Genomic DNA, 14,459 nt, shown 5'->3' with positions numbered 1-14,459 from the left:
AAAAAAAAGAAGAAAATAATCACATGTGTTTTGACCGTCGTCTGTCCGTGTACATGAGCATCATCTAGTGATTTTAATTGGAACAACAATCGTCATTGTTACATAAAAAGATGATTTTTTTATTTTATTTCATTTCGTTTATTTATATTATCAGTATAGATTTTCTACAATTATTTGACAAAATTTTCTGAATAATTTTCTCACATGGCAGTGATATTTGTGTGATAAAACAATGATATGAATTGGTAAAATCTTTTTGTTTATTTTTCCAACGAAAATATAATTGACTAAAACCTTTCTGGTACCATAATTGATTGGAATTTTCACTGTCTAAATCTGTAATCAAATGTATAATTTTATTATATAATAATAATATAACTAAACTAAAGAATAAATACCTGATAGTAAATCTTGTGAATCAAATATCAAACAATTATCATCATATAATAGACATGTTGAACGTGGTGAAAGATGATTAGGACTATTGTTTAACGATCGAATTCTTGATACAAATGAATCTGGATAATCAAAACTCTAAATAGATGAAAAAATGGGGAATTATTAATAGATTAGATTAGATATATTTTAGTCATACAAAATGTAAATCTTACGGATAAATTCAATTTATTTGATGGATTATCTGAAATCGAACTGAATTCAAAAGAAAAATATAATTAAATATATATGAGTTTGCTTTAAAATTACCGTTGAATTTTTCTTTTTATTGCAAATTCGCCAAAACCATTTGTCTCTGAATCTTTAACTTTGGCTACCCCAAGATATTGGCCGTTTATTATCGATTTCTAAAAATATATAAGAATCATTCATCGGAAAAAAATTATTTTACAAAAAAAATACCTTTTCACGATAGGCATTATCGATGGATTCGTAGTTAAGAGAGAATGATAATAACACTGATGGTTCTTCCGTTGGTGAGAAGGAAACCAAAAGTTCAATATAAATAATTTCAAGGTAATTGAGAATATTTTCAAATAGAAACTAAATAACCCAGAAATTAGTAATACTTGAAACAATGATACCAATAGTGAACTTACCTCTTCGTAATTATCAACATGAAAATTGATCATCGGATATGAATATTCTTCCATTCTTTCTTTGTACAAAACTGAATGCTGACTTGGGCTAGAAAATACTGATATTTTTTGCTTAGATAATACATGATAATGATTTGCGCTTGTTCGTGTCAATACTGCAAAATAGATTGTATAATTTAATTTTTGTAAAATTATATTCAAAAATGCCGTTTCCTGCCAATCGATAGCAGGATTATCAAGAGGTAAATCGGTGCTTGATTTTCTAAATACATCAATCTTTTCAAAATGATGAACAAATTAAACATTTATTACACTAAATAGATTAATTTTACAATTATACCTTGAGACGATTAATTAATGCTTCATCGATTTTATAGATGAAGAACAATAGATCATCATCATCGATTTCCAGTCGATGTTTATCATTGAGAAAATGGAATAGAAATAGCGTTTTGAAGAAAACTCGTGAATCTAATTGAAATACGAATTATATGAATTGAATAATCAATGAAAATTTTCAATATTATTATTATAACCATTTTTATGATATACCTTGTTTTTGCTGGAAATGATTGTAATGTAATTTTATCTCATTAATAATGTTCATTGCTTTGATTTGATTACATAAAATGATTTTTTAAAACTGATGGATCATATTTGACAATTATTGCCATGGCAATAATAATATTTATCAGAGTGTATGTACTGTAAATAGAGTACGTGACGGTTTGTTTATAAATGATCATTGATCGATGAATGATTTAAATTGAGAAATTCTGGATGTAAAAAAAAACATGGATCCTATTGATTTTATCAAAAAAATAAATTGCTTCATTTGCTGTAAGGAAATTAAAGAACATTGTGACGATGTATTTGAAGATTTTTTTCGTTCTTATGAACAACACATGTTGAACAATCATTTGATTGTGATACCAAAATTTCAAAGTGTTGATGAATTTTTTGATTTTCTAAGAAATTGTCATTCGCTTGATCAACTACAATCAGAAGATCGATGTAAACTATTTACGTTCAAAAAGTTTGATAAAATTGTTAATTATTTCCTAATCGACAAGTATCAAATGGATGAAACAACAATCAAAAATGTTGTCGAAAAACATTTTCTTCAAAACATTTTGAATGAGGCACAAAAACAAAGAAATGATAGCAACTTTTCACGAATGTGTCTTTTCTGTAGAAAAATATTCACTGAAAATCGTGCCCAACTATTCAATCATTTATACAATGATCATAATTTCTTTGTAGGACATCCGGACAATATTTTGGATGCCCATGAATTTCTGGATGTTCTTGAGAATAAACTGAAAAAATTACTATGCCTTTATTGTGAACGGGAATTCAAAAATTGGAATGTTCTTAAAGAACATATGCGTAAGAAAGGTCATAAAACGTTGAACCCGAATAATCGAGAATATGATAGATTCTATTTGATTAATTATCTTTGTAATGATAAACATTGGAAACAAATTAAAAAGGTAATTTAAAAATCAATGTTTATTGAATATAATCGATTCGTTGTTTTTTTTATATATATAGGAAAATGATTTCTACATTGATAACACTAGCAATGATTGGGATGATTGGATCGATGATGATGATAAGCTGGATTGTGTTTGTTTTTTCTGTCCATATAAAAACAAATTCGACAATATTCGCCAACATTTACTTGGAGAACATGATTTCGATTTTGATCGAATCTTGGCCATTGACGATTTTTATGAACGAATAATGGTTATAAATTTCATGAGAAAAAATATGCTTATTAATCAATGTTTTTTCTGTCGGGATTCATTTCAAAACACAGAACATCTTGTTAAACATCTTTCAAATACCCAACACATTACGAAATTACCGCTAAAAGAATTTTATCATTCACCAGAATACTATTTTCCAACATTAGATGATGATTGCTTCTTAATGTTTCTTGATGATTGTGATGATAATGTGTAATTTATGTGAAACAAAAAATTATCGATGCTTGATTAAAAAAAAACTTTTATGATTGATTAATAATATCGAATATACTAATAGAATCATTTGTTTTAGTTCGCTTTGTTTTTAAAGACTCGTCAGAATTTTTCATCACCTCTTTTAGCCGCTGATCACGAATGATAAATGATGTTAATGATGATTGATTTTTCTTTCGATTCGAAGTGAGAAATTTCATCGAATTCAATTTGATCATTCGCATTTTTTTCACATTATTATCTGTTCGTTCGGATGGATCATCTTCGGAAACCTGTTCAATTGTTCTCTTTAATCGTACTACTTCTTGAAAGTTTTGGCTATCATGATCATCTTCCTCGTTGATGGAATCACCGTTCTCACTGTTTGAATCGTCAACAGTATTGATGAAATCCAAAGGATCGTTTTCGTCTCGATTTAAAGTCCATTTGAATTTTTTTCGGCGATTATGGCCGTCATCATAGAGATCTCCATCTTCGAAAAAGTATTCTTTCAAAATCATCATTTGTCTTTTATCCTCGTCGAGCATGTTTTTGCTTAAAAAAGAAAAATTTGAATGAAAATAATTACATATTTGCAATTACATATTGGAGTCATTAGTTAACTTACTTGTGAATTTTTTCCACTTGTTCTTTCAGTTCATCATCATGGGGCAGGCCATCATCTTCGATGAGATTTTCAACAAATTCTTGATCATTTTCATCATCACTTTCGTCGCTACTAATCTCATCTTCATCTCCAGATAATTCAGCTTCATCTTCGAGAAAATCTTTGATCTTCAAAGCTTTCGGCTTTTTTTTAGTTGATTCTAAATGTTCGTTCTCATCATCATCATTACCATCATTGAATCGACCAGAACATAATTCCATCAACATCTGTGAATCAAAGTGATTATTATTATGATTATGATTTTGCAAGTCAACAGTTTCAAATGGTGTAAGCGGAAGATTCTGCGAAACATATTTTCCAATGTCATCTTCTTGATAATCAAAATGACCAGAATAAATGTGTGGATCAATTTCCGAAAAAGTGTCGAAATTTTCTCCATTTTCGTTCTTTTTCTTTTCTTCATGATTCTCTTCATCTTCGTCATCAATAATGGGTAAACGTTTATATTTCCTCAAACGGAATAGACATTCGTCATTATCTATATCGTCTTTATCCGTCTTCTGATTATCTAATGGGATATTTTCGCTTATTTTTTGCTCTTGAGATTCATGGTCGAGTTCATCGTCGTCAATTGAATGTATACCATCATTGTATTCGACAGAATCAACATCATCATAAGCTTTTTCTTCTTCGTTTTTTTCTTTATCACTTTCAACACTTTCATTATCAGTATCATCTTGATTATCATCATCGTCAGTTAATGTCAGTTCTTCTTCAACATCTTCGTTGAGTTTTTCATCTTCCAATCGTTTGTTTAAATTCTCTTGCTCCCATTCTAAATTTCTTTTTTGTTCCATTTCAATGAGCATCTTTTCACGAATTTTTTGCCAACATTCGGTCGATCGACATTTTTCTTCCTTTTCCAATGATTCATCTTTTTTACGACTTGAAACAAACTGTTTAATAATTGAATTCTTTTTCGAACCAATCAGAATAATTTCTTTAGGCTTTTCTTTGGCGATGGTTTTATTTAATGGCGGAACATTTTGTCTAGCATTCATGAGCAAGGTGCGAATATCGGACATTTTAAATTAAAAAAAAACTTAAAACGAAACAATACAATTTATATAAAAATCAACTCGATTGAAACGTCGTGCCAGAGTTGGCGCTAAAATTCACATAATAAGACCCGTTCATAAACACAATAATCAAATTTTTCAATTTCAATATGTTGTAACAAATTGTACACACAATTACATTGAAAAATTGATAATTGATAATCATTTGTTATTTTTATAACCGATGATAGTAAATAACATCGAATTAAAATCATTAAATAATGACATTAAATTTTCTTCAATTTTGGCATTTCTGTTCTGGTATGCCAGACCAATATCTTTGTACAGGAATCAGCTTTAGGTTCCAGTTCATTGATTGAATGTATCAATTGTGTTAGCAGATGAGTTTCTTGATAACCACGAGGTACATATGGCGAAAAATAAGCATCATGTTTATCATGGATTAGTTGTGAATTTATGGCAAAACCAGACATGTCTATTGGAAATTTTCGTTTAGGTTTCCAAATGGAATTGAATCCAATCACTTTTCCGTTTTCTATCAAAGGTTTTTCCACCATTAAACCACCAACTAATCCAACGGGAAAAACTGAAACTTTTTTAGTATTACGCATTTCTTCAAATAATCTCAGATCATAAGTGTTATCATCGTCACCAAAATATACGATTCCTTTTTCGGTTGTGTTCTCTCTGAGCCATCGTAGAGCTTCATTTCGTTGCCAAACACCTCTAGGTTTAAGCCAATTTGGATCACGACGACTAGTTTTAAATGATTTGGGTGTTTCAACATTTAGATGAGTGTATTCAAAATTTTCAAAGATTTTCATCTTGGATAATCTTTGCAAAAATTGCGTAATAAGTAAAGTTTTTTGATCACTATCTTCAACAATAATCCAATGAAGATTGGAGACTAACAATAAAGTATGAGAAAGTCGTGTCAATTCGGCCTCTTGAACAGGCCTAGAATAAGTTGGTGTGATGAAGAATATTTTTTCATTAACATTTTGCTTTGATAATTGGTGGATAACGGTTTTATCATCATAAGTTACAGCTACGAATAAAAAAGTTGGATAAATTTTTAGAAAAAATACTTCAATAAAACTTACCAGGACATTTTTGATAAACTATGAAATAATTTAAAAATGTCAAAGTTAATAGAAGAATTGATATTTGTAAAAAATTTGTAAATTTCATGTATGTATTCTACGGAATTCACGACAATGAACGGACTGTGAATAAAACAACAATGACACAACGTAAGCATGTCTGGCTCACTGATGCAGTGTTTCAGCTGATATGCACACAATTTTTGTCAATATATTTAATCAACAGTTTCAAATTACCTATTCAAAACCATAAAAGCGACAATGGAAATTGAAGATTTCATCAAAGGTCTACGATTATTACATTCCCGTTCGCCAGAATCATCGGATGAATTGAAAAAATTACTGGATTTTTATCATGCTAAAAAAATGAATTATAATTTGGTTAGTAACAAAAATGAATGAAACAAATTCTAATAAACAATTATTTCAACAGGAATCACGAAAACCCAAAGATAGCATCTTGAATGCTTTTTCTTCATTGCAAAGCTTGAATCAAGGAATACGTGGTGAAGATAAGAAAACAAAAGCTTTAGAAGAAGATTCCGAGACAACAGATATCGAAGATAATGAAATGCTTGATTCGAATGATGCATCCAATATTGTGAATAATCAATGTATCATATGTAAACAAGGGGAATCCAATAATCGTCTTTTAGAATGTCAAGAATGTCGATCATGTTTTCATCCTGAATGTCATAAACCAATAGTTCCCAAAAAAGATATAAACGATCCACGATCAATTTGGTATTGTTTTAAGTGTAAAAATACTGGCAGAAAGCTTAACAAAAATGCTATTGTTGCGACTAACAGTGGAAAAGTGATAATCGGTAAGCGTAATAATGGTCTAATTGTTTTTTTTTGTAAGGGTTAAATTTATTTCCAATTTACCAAAGATCCCAATAAGGTAGTGAATGCACCGAAATCTACTTTAGATACAATGAAACGCCCTAATAAGATTGCAACTACACAATCGACACCGTATCATCCGATTTTAAAGGCAATGTCCACAACAGGAACGGGTATGGGTAATTATGTTCGTCAATCTTCCACAGTGGCTATTCATGCAAATGTGACAAATAAAACAAAAACAAGCGCCACTATTGGATCAATACATTCTGCATACAATCCATCTACTACCATATCTAACTTGGATAAACGTTTGGCTAATATGAAAAAAACAAAATCTGGTCTCAAGTTTTCCTAAAAATTCGTTCCATTCCGTTATATTTCATGATAAAATAAAATTTTGCGAAAAATTTCAATTATTTAAATTCAGTACAATCATTTTAATGGAAGAGTTCGCGAACTTGTTCGGCAGGTATATGATGCGTTCTTCACCGCCGAGGTTGCAAAGTGAGCAAGGTGTGTGTGTGTGTGTGTGTGTGTGTGTATGTGTTTGATGTTGTCAAACCTGAATTTATGTTGTCGTCGTGTGATGGTGCTTGGTGGTAGTGATTGAAAGTTGTCAAGTCAAGCGTTTCATCAGAGCATTACACAAAACAAAACAACAATAACTAATAGCCAGTTGTCAAAGTCAGCACACACCCTGGATTATTATTTCAACTGATTCGTTCACATATCTGGAACACAAGACAAGTAGCATATCGAAAATGTCCAGAATGATCCATAATGCGGACATTTCTTATTCCAGTATCAATGCTGGAAATTTCAAATCAACTCGATCGGACAGTAAGTATTTCAATTGATAAAAATTCATTGATTAACTAATCCATGTGAAAAAATCCTAGATTGTTGCCGGACATGTTTCTTAAATTTTCCATATGCAACGATAACTTCAACATTTTTCGTTATATCCGGATTGATCATCAGTTTCATAGCTATATTCCATCTGTTGGGCATTATTGATCGACTAGCACAAGATTTATTCTACAAACACTTTCCTTGGTCGAATGAAATCAAAGTGGTTATGTTGTTTATTCTCGGTTTTGTCGCTGTTGTTATACTGGTCAATCTTGTTATTGGATTTGCAACATCATTCCTGAAATTCGATGGCAAACCATCGCAACGAATGTGTTTCTGCTGTAGAAATTCTACGACCAATTGTTTGATGCGTTTCGTATTCTCTGTCAACCAATTAATATTTCTCATATTCTTTTTGCTGTTCATAACATTTACACTGTTTACATTTATCTTATATCTAATGAAAACCCTGTGTAATTCCGAACAATTGGTTAGCGAAGTAGAAAAATCTTTTGATAATCCAATGGCACATCAAGAACATTCCATAAATCTGCAACCATTTTCACATTTTTTCCATTTGCCACAAAACGAAACCTATCTGTTGCTATTCAAAGAGAATCGTTTGAAAACATTATGTAGAGATTATGTATCTACATTACTTTTATATACACTGATTTCGTTTTTGGGCATATTTCTATTGTTCGTCGGTTTCTATTGCTATTCAATCAATTTGACCGTCAATCGTATTCGTATAGCTACCTACAAAAAATACACTGAATTATTATATTTAAGTAATTGTACCGAAATGAATGCATTCAATGATGCATCATTCGATGGTAATGGAGAACGATTCTAATCACAAAATGATTTCAGCATTGAAAATATTTCATAATCTTATCACTTTATTTTTTGATCATTTCATTATCATTATCACCAAATTTAGAAGCTTGATGGAAAAACTCACATGTATGAAAACAATTAATTTCTTTGTAAATTTTTCTCTCGAATCTCTTATTTCTTGAATGTCATCAACAGATTAATCAATTATAAATTTAAATGTATTGGTTTAAGAATAAATTATCGATAAAATCCATGTCATTCGTATATCGAAATGGCTGGCAACAACAGCAGAGACGAACCAATTCAAATATCGGAGTAATTGGCATTCCATTCTGGTATGGCCAATCTAAATTGGGAACAAACCAAGCACCAGAAACATTACGTTCGAAAGGCTTGATCGATAAACTATCCACTTGTTTCGGGCAAAATCATGTCATAGATTTTGGAAATATATCACTTGAAATTGCTCCAAATGAATTAATTCTCAACGATAATCAATGGAAAAATCCCAATGAATTTAATTTATGGCGAATATGTCAAAAATCAAGTCAATGTATCGAGAATTTAGTTAAAAATGGATACGTTCCTTTGATTCTAGGAGGTGATCATAGCATAGCTGTCGGATCAGTAATGGGCACACAACGAGCTTTGGCCAACGATCTATCTCTGGTTAGATTGTTTTTCCACCATTAAAATTCATTGTTTAAATCTTCATTTTTTTTATCAGATATGGATCGATGCTCATGCCGATGCAAATACGGTTCAAAGTTCGTATTCAGGAAACCTACATGGAATGCCTATATCGTTTCTTGTAAAAAATGGTATAGCAGCTACTAAAGTAGAAAATTCTGAAAAAAATCATCAACAAATCAAGCCTTGCATCAGTGCCAAAAATATTGTATACATTGGTCTACGTGATGTGGAAATTCAAGAGTTGAAGCTATTAAAAGATTTAAACATAACCTATTTTTCAATGAGAGATGTCGATCATTTGGGTAAGTGTTATCATGTTCGAATTGTTCACAACTAAATTTTCTACATCTGTTGTCCTATCCAAATGATTATCATTCAATGTACACACACATAACACACACCTATCCAAATATTTAGGAATCCAAAAAGTTATTGCCAGAGCTATAGACAAAATAGATCCATTGAATAAGAACAAGCTACATGTTAGTTTTGATGTAGATTCAATGGATCCAATGATAATACCATCAACTGGTACACCAGTCATGGGTGGTCTAACATTAAGAGAAACATTTCAAATTGCAGAATATATTGCCCAAACGGGTAGAATGATTGCTTTGGATGTGGTTGAATTTAATCCTAACATAGGAACTGAACAAATTGTTGATCAATCGGCTCGATATATTATCGATATAATAACAACGTTTTTTGGTAAATCTAGACTTGGCTACTATGGATGTAGTGCGGAAAATTTGATTTGAAAATGTAACTATACATCAAAATATAAACAGTCAACAACAGCAAACTATGAACAAAACAAAAGCCATAATCATAATATAAATTGGAAAAAAACCATTTCAATTATACAACGCCCAAAATGTTGTTGCCAATCATTTTGTTTTGAAAGAATAACTAAACCATTCTTGTTTTTTTTCTCAAAAACATTATTAAAAGTTTATTTTTCATAGCATACATATCGTGAAATTGTCATGATTTGCAAAAATTAAGAATGGATGCAACAAAAACTATGTATACAAATGATGTGATGTTGATCAGAAGAATCGTTAGGAGTGCACATAAATGTTGATCATTTTGTATGCACAAATGAACAAAAATTATTATGATCAAGACAGCTGTGGGAGGAGGAATATATGGAATGAGCAACAGCGGCCTTAAATAAGCACGTTTAGTATGATGATGAAAACATTTAAATTGTGTAATTTTTTTTTCTTAGGTTAAAAATAAATTTTATTTGTTTGAAATTTGCAATTCTGTAAATCCTGAAATCAGAATGTGGTGCTTGCTGTAAGTCGATTAGTGTAGTCTTGTTAGGCAATTTGGTGTCCAGGAATTTTTTTCATGAAAAGCTTTTTAGAATATTTTCTGATTTTAAAACACTGAACGTTATACTGAAATAAAGATTTAAAAAATGAAAACACTGTCATCGGAAAAGGAAAATCTCCTTAAAAGCCACATTTGTGATCTTTATGAAAGTAAGTATTATAAATGATTTGTGATCAATAAATTTTATGTTATTTATGATGATTTTTATTATATTTAGGAGTCAATTATTACAACAATAATCCTTCGGATCCTCTGAATGAAAATGATCAAATTGAAGATTCTATCAAGAATATAATCGAAATTGAAAAAGGTATTTCCATTATCCTTTTTAATAATTATCTTATTGTTTGTATTTAAAATAGAAATTGCTTTCAATCTGCCGAAACGAGCTGATAATTTGAAAGAATTCATTGAATGGTGTTCCAAGAATCAAGTTCCAGCTAATAAGTTTGAAATCAAACGTATCAAAGATGATGAATATGGTTTGTTTGCCACTAGTAATCACAATGAGAATGATGTTCTATTCGAAATCAGTCGCAAAGTATTCATGACCAATGAGACAGCGGCAGCCGATATCAAACTAAGTATGTTTGTTCTAAAAATAATTGATTTAGATTGGAATAATAATTTTATTTTGTAGATCAATTTACTCAAGATGTTATCTTCAAGCATATGCCCAATTTAATTCTAACTTTTCATTTGTTGTCGGAATTGAACAAGCCAAACTCTTTTTGGGCGCCATATATAAAAACTTTACCAACAGCGTATTCAACTGTATTATATATGACACAAGAAGATCTGGTTCAACTTAAAGGTAGCTCGTTGCTTGATGAAGTTGTCAAAATGAAGCGCAATGTGGCCAGGCAATATGCCTATTTTTGGATGAAAATCTCAAATGAGCGAAACAAGTCATTCGGAAATTTTACTTATGAAATTTATAGGTTAGTCCATTCTTTTATTTTTTTTTGTTATTGCAATTAAAAATTCTATATTACTTGTCTCTTTTGACAGATGGGCTTTATCCACTGTGATGACTAGACAGAATTCGATTCCATCTAAAGCGGATAAAAACCAAACTACTTTCGCATTGATACCATTCTGGGATCTATGTAACCATAAGGAAGGAAAGGTCAGTTAAATTATTTTCAATATCCACAGAATTTTATGTTTTTTATTTTTCATCAAAAAGATGGTTACTGATTTCGATGCCATCAAAGACAATTTGGTTTTCTATGCCATGAAAGACTATAAAAAAGGAGAAGAAATTTTCAATTGTTATGGAAGCCGGAGTAATTCGGATTTTTTTCTACACAACGGATTCGTTTATGATACTCATCCATGTAATACGGTTCGAGTAAAGATTGGAATCAGTAAACAGGATCCACAATTTTCATTGAAGGATACGTTATGCCGTAAAATTGATATCGATACCAATGGATATCATGAATTGGAACATAAAAGTAAAGGATTAAATCCAAGAGTTTTGGCTACTATTCGAATTTTCTTCCTCGATAATGGTAATTGTTCATCTAATCAAAATTAATTAGTTAAAATTTTATTTAATCATCATATATATAGAGGGACTCGAAAAATGGATCAAATCGAAAAAATCCGAAATATTGTTTGAAGAAAAATGTGCCGATTTGCAATATTTGAATGACAAAGTGAAGGAATTTTTAGCAATGCGATGTAAATTATTGCTAAAACGGTATCCACAAATCGATAAATTTCGTAATCCAAACATTGAAAAGATAATCAAAAAGGAGAAACAGATTTTAGAAAGTTATTTAATGTGATTTATATCGATATTCAAATGGACTGAAATGGAAAATCATCATCAAATGCTAAATAAAATGAAAACTATAACTTAAATATCCACTCTGATCGTTAATAAAATTCATGTAATTTGATTGCTTTTCAATTGTATAATATACATCAGATTGAAAATGATTTGCTATGTTAAATATTTACAAGTATTTTCGTGTATGGAAGAACATTCATGATCAAACTTTAAGATGATTGGGTGAAAAAGCGTACTTAAGCTGATATGCATCGGCTACAAGCAATTTTACTTCATTCTCGGACCAGTGAAACGTGGGCAAATTTTGTAAACGTAACATTAATCCTTGAAAATCAGCCTCCTGTAATAAGCTCTTTGACCAGAAACGTAAGAATGCTGCACAAACAAACAAATGGAAAGCAGAAGAGAACGGCGTTCCACAATTCATTGATGATGAATTCGGTTCAAATGTATCATTAAAATTGTTGGATGGCACATAGGTAGAAGACAATGCTCCTTCGGATAGATACGTATCCCATAAACGTATTATACATCGAAGTGGAATCTCTCTTATTAGTAGATTGTTCATCCACCGGAAAGCAAATTGTATATATTGAACCGAGTTATTCTCTAAATGTTCATGTAGTTTTTTATCCACTCTAGATACTACACGTGACAGCAGATTCACCAATCGCTGTATACCAGGTTGAGCAAATGTATAATTATCTTGAATCGAATCAAGCAGCTTATTAAATGACCAATATGAATCAGCTTCGATTATTGCTAATGTTTCGTCGGATAATGTAGACACATCAAATAATTCAACATCAGCGAATGAATGTCCAGGTACGAATTCAGAAAGATAAGTGACGAAAAAAGGTGTTACAAGATCATTCATTCCTTGAACATAACCGGAAGCAGGATGGCGAATGGACCAAATGTATAGAATACGTTCAAACATATCTTTAACAATCGGCTGCTGAAATATCGTTATTAGTGGTTGCATTCGAGGAATATCGATATGAATTTGCCGATACATTTCGTCATTTTCTTGTCTATTATGATAATATTGGGCGACCAAATTTTGGTATTCTCTTTTTTTATTTTCTGAAACTATCGCTCGTTTAGAACGAACAGTCGGAAGGTATCCAAGCAATAATTTCCATGCCAGTGGCCTAACTTCATCAGAAATTCCACTCCATGTGATTGTTCGCAATAGACTAAGATCAGTGATTTCATCTTCATATAATAATTTTTTGAGTTTGGCCAATTTCGGATCACCATTTTTCAGTTTATCTGGATCGTGATACGATGCTTTGGATTCTTCTTCAGGCCGTTTCGGTGATGATTCATTATCAGCGAGACCCTGAGCCGATTCTGATGAAGGCTATTATATAAAACAAATAGTTCATAAATTAATATGTTTTTCAATGAAAAAAAAACTTACGATTTCTTTGATGAGAATAGATGATTTATTGTTTCCGAACTTGTGCTTATTGTTTGATGAGTTTTGTGAATTTTTTTCCAAATTTGGATAGGAAATCTTGTCCTCTATTTTATCATTCCATGCATCATCACAAGAAGCGTTGAATTGTTCAAAACTATAAGTAAGATTATTATGGTTTTTCTTTTCTTGTTTCATATCGACTGGAAATGAATGTTGTCTTTCGATGGCCGATGATGGTCTTGCTAATCCGGGAATTTTAAGAATTGAATTAGCCATCATATTTTGATGATGATTGCTTGTGGTTGTTGTTTTGTTATTACTGTTCGATGTACTTGTATTCGGCATATTCAACAGGCATACACACACACACACTAATATATAGGCAAGCAAACAATAGAAATAAAAACTTCCAGTAACAATCAAAACAGACAATAGTCAAGACAAACAAAAATATAATGATGGTTGATCATCATCATCATTCATCATTAATCGTTATGAATCATTTGAATAAATTGATTAAATTGGAATTCTTTTCAACTTTTTTTCACTAAAACAAAAATTGTGGTTCGCGTTTTTTTTTCTGTAATTGAGGAAAAAAATCATATATAAATTGTCTTTATAATTGTTTTGGTCAAATCACATATTATCATCATCATTATTATATGTTGGTGGTTTCTTTATGTATTTTTTTACTGAATGAATGTAGTCGTATACGAAAACAACAAACACACACACACACACCTACATTCATTTATGATACAGATGAGTGTTTACCTTGAAAATTTCAACCAATAGATGGCAATGTATATCTTTATTTTCATAAAATTC

General features: G+C 30.7%; 7 protein-coding genes across 8 annotated transcripts; 4 read left to right on the top strand and 3 right to left on the bottom strand.

Annotated features, from left to right (window-relative positions):
- Positions 1–95: 95 nt before the first annotated feature.
- LOC124498725 (uncharacterized protein KIAA0930 homolog) lies at positions 96–1,793 on the bottom strand. The gene is made up of 8 exons (XM_047062518.2): positions 1,608–1,793; positions 1,396–1,526; positions 1,056–1,331; positions 859–999; positions 706–803; positions 612–651; positions 399–534; positions 96–336 (listed from the first exon to the last, which is right to left on the bottom strand). Exons 1-8 carry the CDS (start codon positions 1,660–1,662, stop codon positions 143–145), a joined length of 1,071 nt encoding a protein of 356 aa, XP_046918474.1. The 5' UTR covers positions 1,663–1,793; the 3' UTR covers positions 96–142.
- Positions 1,753–3,080, top strand: LOC124498723 (zinc finger protein 277). The gene is made up of 2 exons (XM_047062517.2): positions 1,753–2,548; positions 2,610–3,080. The coding sequence occupies exons 1-2, from the start codon at positions 1,850–1,852 to the stop codon at positions 3,021–3,023; spliced, it is 1,113 nt and encodes a 370-aa protein (XP_046918473.1). The 5' UTR covers positions 1,753–1,849; the 3' UTR covers positions 3,024–3,080.
- LOC124498727 (uncharacterized) lies at positions 2,550–6,007 on the bottom strand. Its single transcript, XM_047062520.2, has 4 exons — positions 5,830–6,007; positions 5,003–5,774; positions 3,648–4,526; positions 2,550–3,574 (listed from the first exon to the last, which is right to left on the bottom strand). Exons 1-4 carry the CDS (start codon positions 5,915–5,917, stop codon positions 3,070–3,072), a joined length of 2,244 nt encoding a protein of 747 aa, XP_046918476.2. The 5' UTR covers positions 5,918–6,007; the 3' UTR covers positions 2,550–3,069.
- LOC124498728 (integrator complex subunit 12) lies at positions 5,980–7,091 on the top strand. Its single transcript, XM_047062522.2, has 3 exons — positions 5,980–6,210; positions 6,263–6,656; positions 6,723–7,091. Exons 1-3 carry the CDS (start codon positions 6,091–6,093, stop codon positions 7,031–7,033), a joined length of 825 nt encoding a protein of 274 aa, XP_046918478.1. The 5' UTR covers positions 5,980–6,090; the 3' UTR covers positions 7,034–7,091.
- Positions 7,092–7,266: 175 nt separating this feature from the next.
- On the top strand, positions 7,267–10,032 carry arg (arginase). Of its 2 annotated transcripts, XR_012832528.1 has the most exons (4): positions 7,267–7,518; positions 7,578–9,039; positions 9,098–9,365; positions 9,481–10,032. XR_012832528.1 is itself a non-coding variant. In XM_047062523.2 (3 exons), exons 1-3 carry the CDS (start codon positions 8,587–8,589, stop codon positions 9,819–9,821), a joined length of 1,062 nt encoding a protein of 353 aa, XP_046918479.2. In that variant the 5' UTR covers positions 7,610–8,586; the 3' UTR covers positions 9,822–10,032. The 2 variants fall into 2 exon arrangements, 1 of the variants encoding a protein (XP_046918479.2); XM_047062523.2 differs by lacking the exon at positions 7,267–7,518 and having other exon boundaries at positions 7,610–9,039.
- On the top strand, positions 10,032–12,335 carry Setd3 (SET domain containing 3). Its single transcript, XM_047062515.2, has 7 exons — positions 10,032–10,553; positions 10,622–10,714; positions 10,767–10,988; positions 11,045–11,345; positions 11,416–11,533; positions 11,594–11,921; positions 11,983–12,335. The coding sequence occupies exons 1-7, from the start codon at positions 10,490–10,492 to the stop codon at positions 12,198–12,200; spliced, it is 1,344 nt and encodes a 447-aa protein (XP_046918471.1). The 5' UTR covers positions 10,032–10,489; the 3' UTR covers positions 12,201–12,335.
- Tbc1d22 (TBC1 domain family member 22) lies at positions 12,173–14,374 on the bottom strand. The gene is made up of 2 exons (XM_047062512.2): positions 13,632–14,374; positions 12,173–13,571 (listed from the first exon to the last, which is right to left on the bottom strand). The coding sequence occupies exons 1-2, from the start codon at positions 13,974–13,976 to the stop codon at positions 12,408–12,410; spliced, it is 1,509 nt and encodes a 502-aa protein (XP_046918468.1). The 5' UTR covers positions 13,977–14,374; the 3' UTR covers positions 12,173–12,407.
- Positions 14,375–14,459: the final 85 nt, after the last annotated feature.

The sequence above is a fragment of the Dermatophagoides farinae genome, chromosome 2 (genome assembly GCF_024713945.1).
Source record: "Dermatophagoides farinae isolate YC_2012a chromosome 2, ASM2471394v1, whole genome shotgun sequence".
Classification (NCBI taxonomy): Eukaryota; Metazoa; Arthropoda; class Arachnida; order Sarcoptiformes; family Pyroglyphidae; genus Dermatophagoides; species Dermatophagoides farinae.
This window is presented reverse-complemented; position numbering and strand designations above follow the sequence as displayed.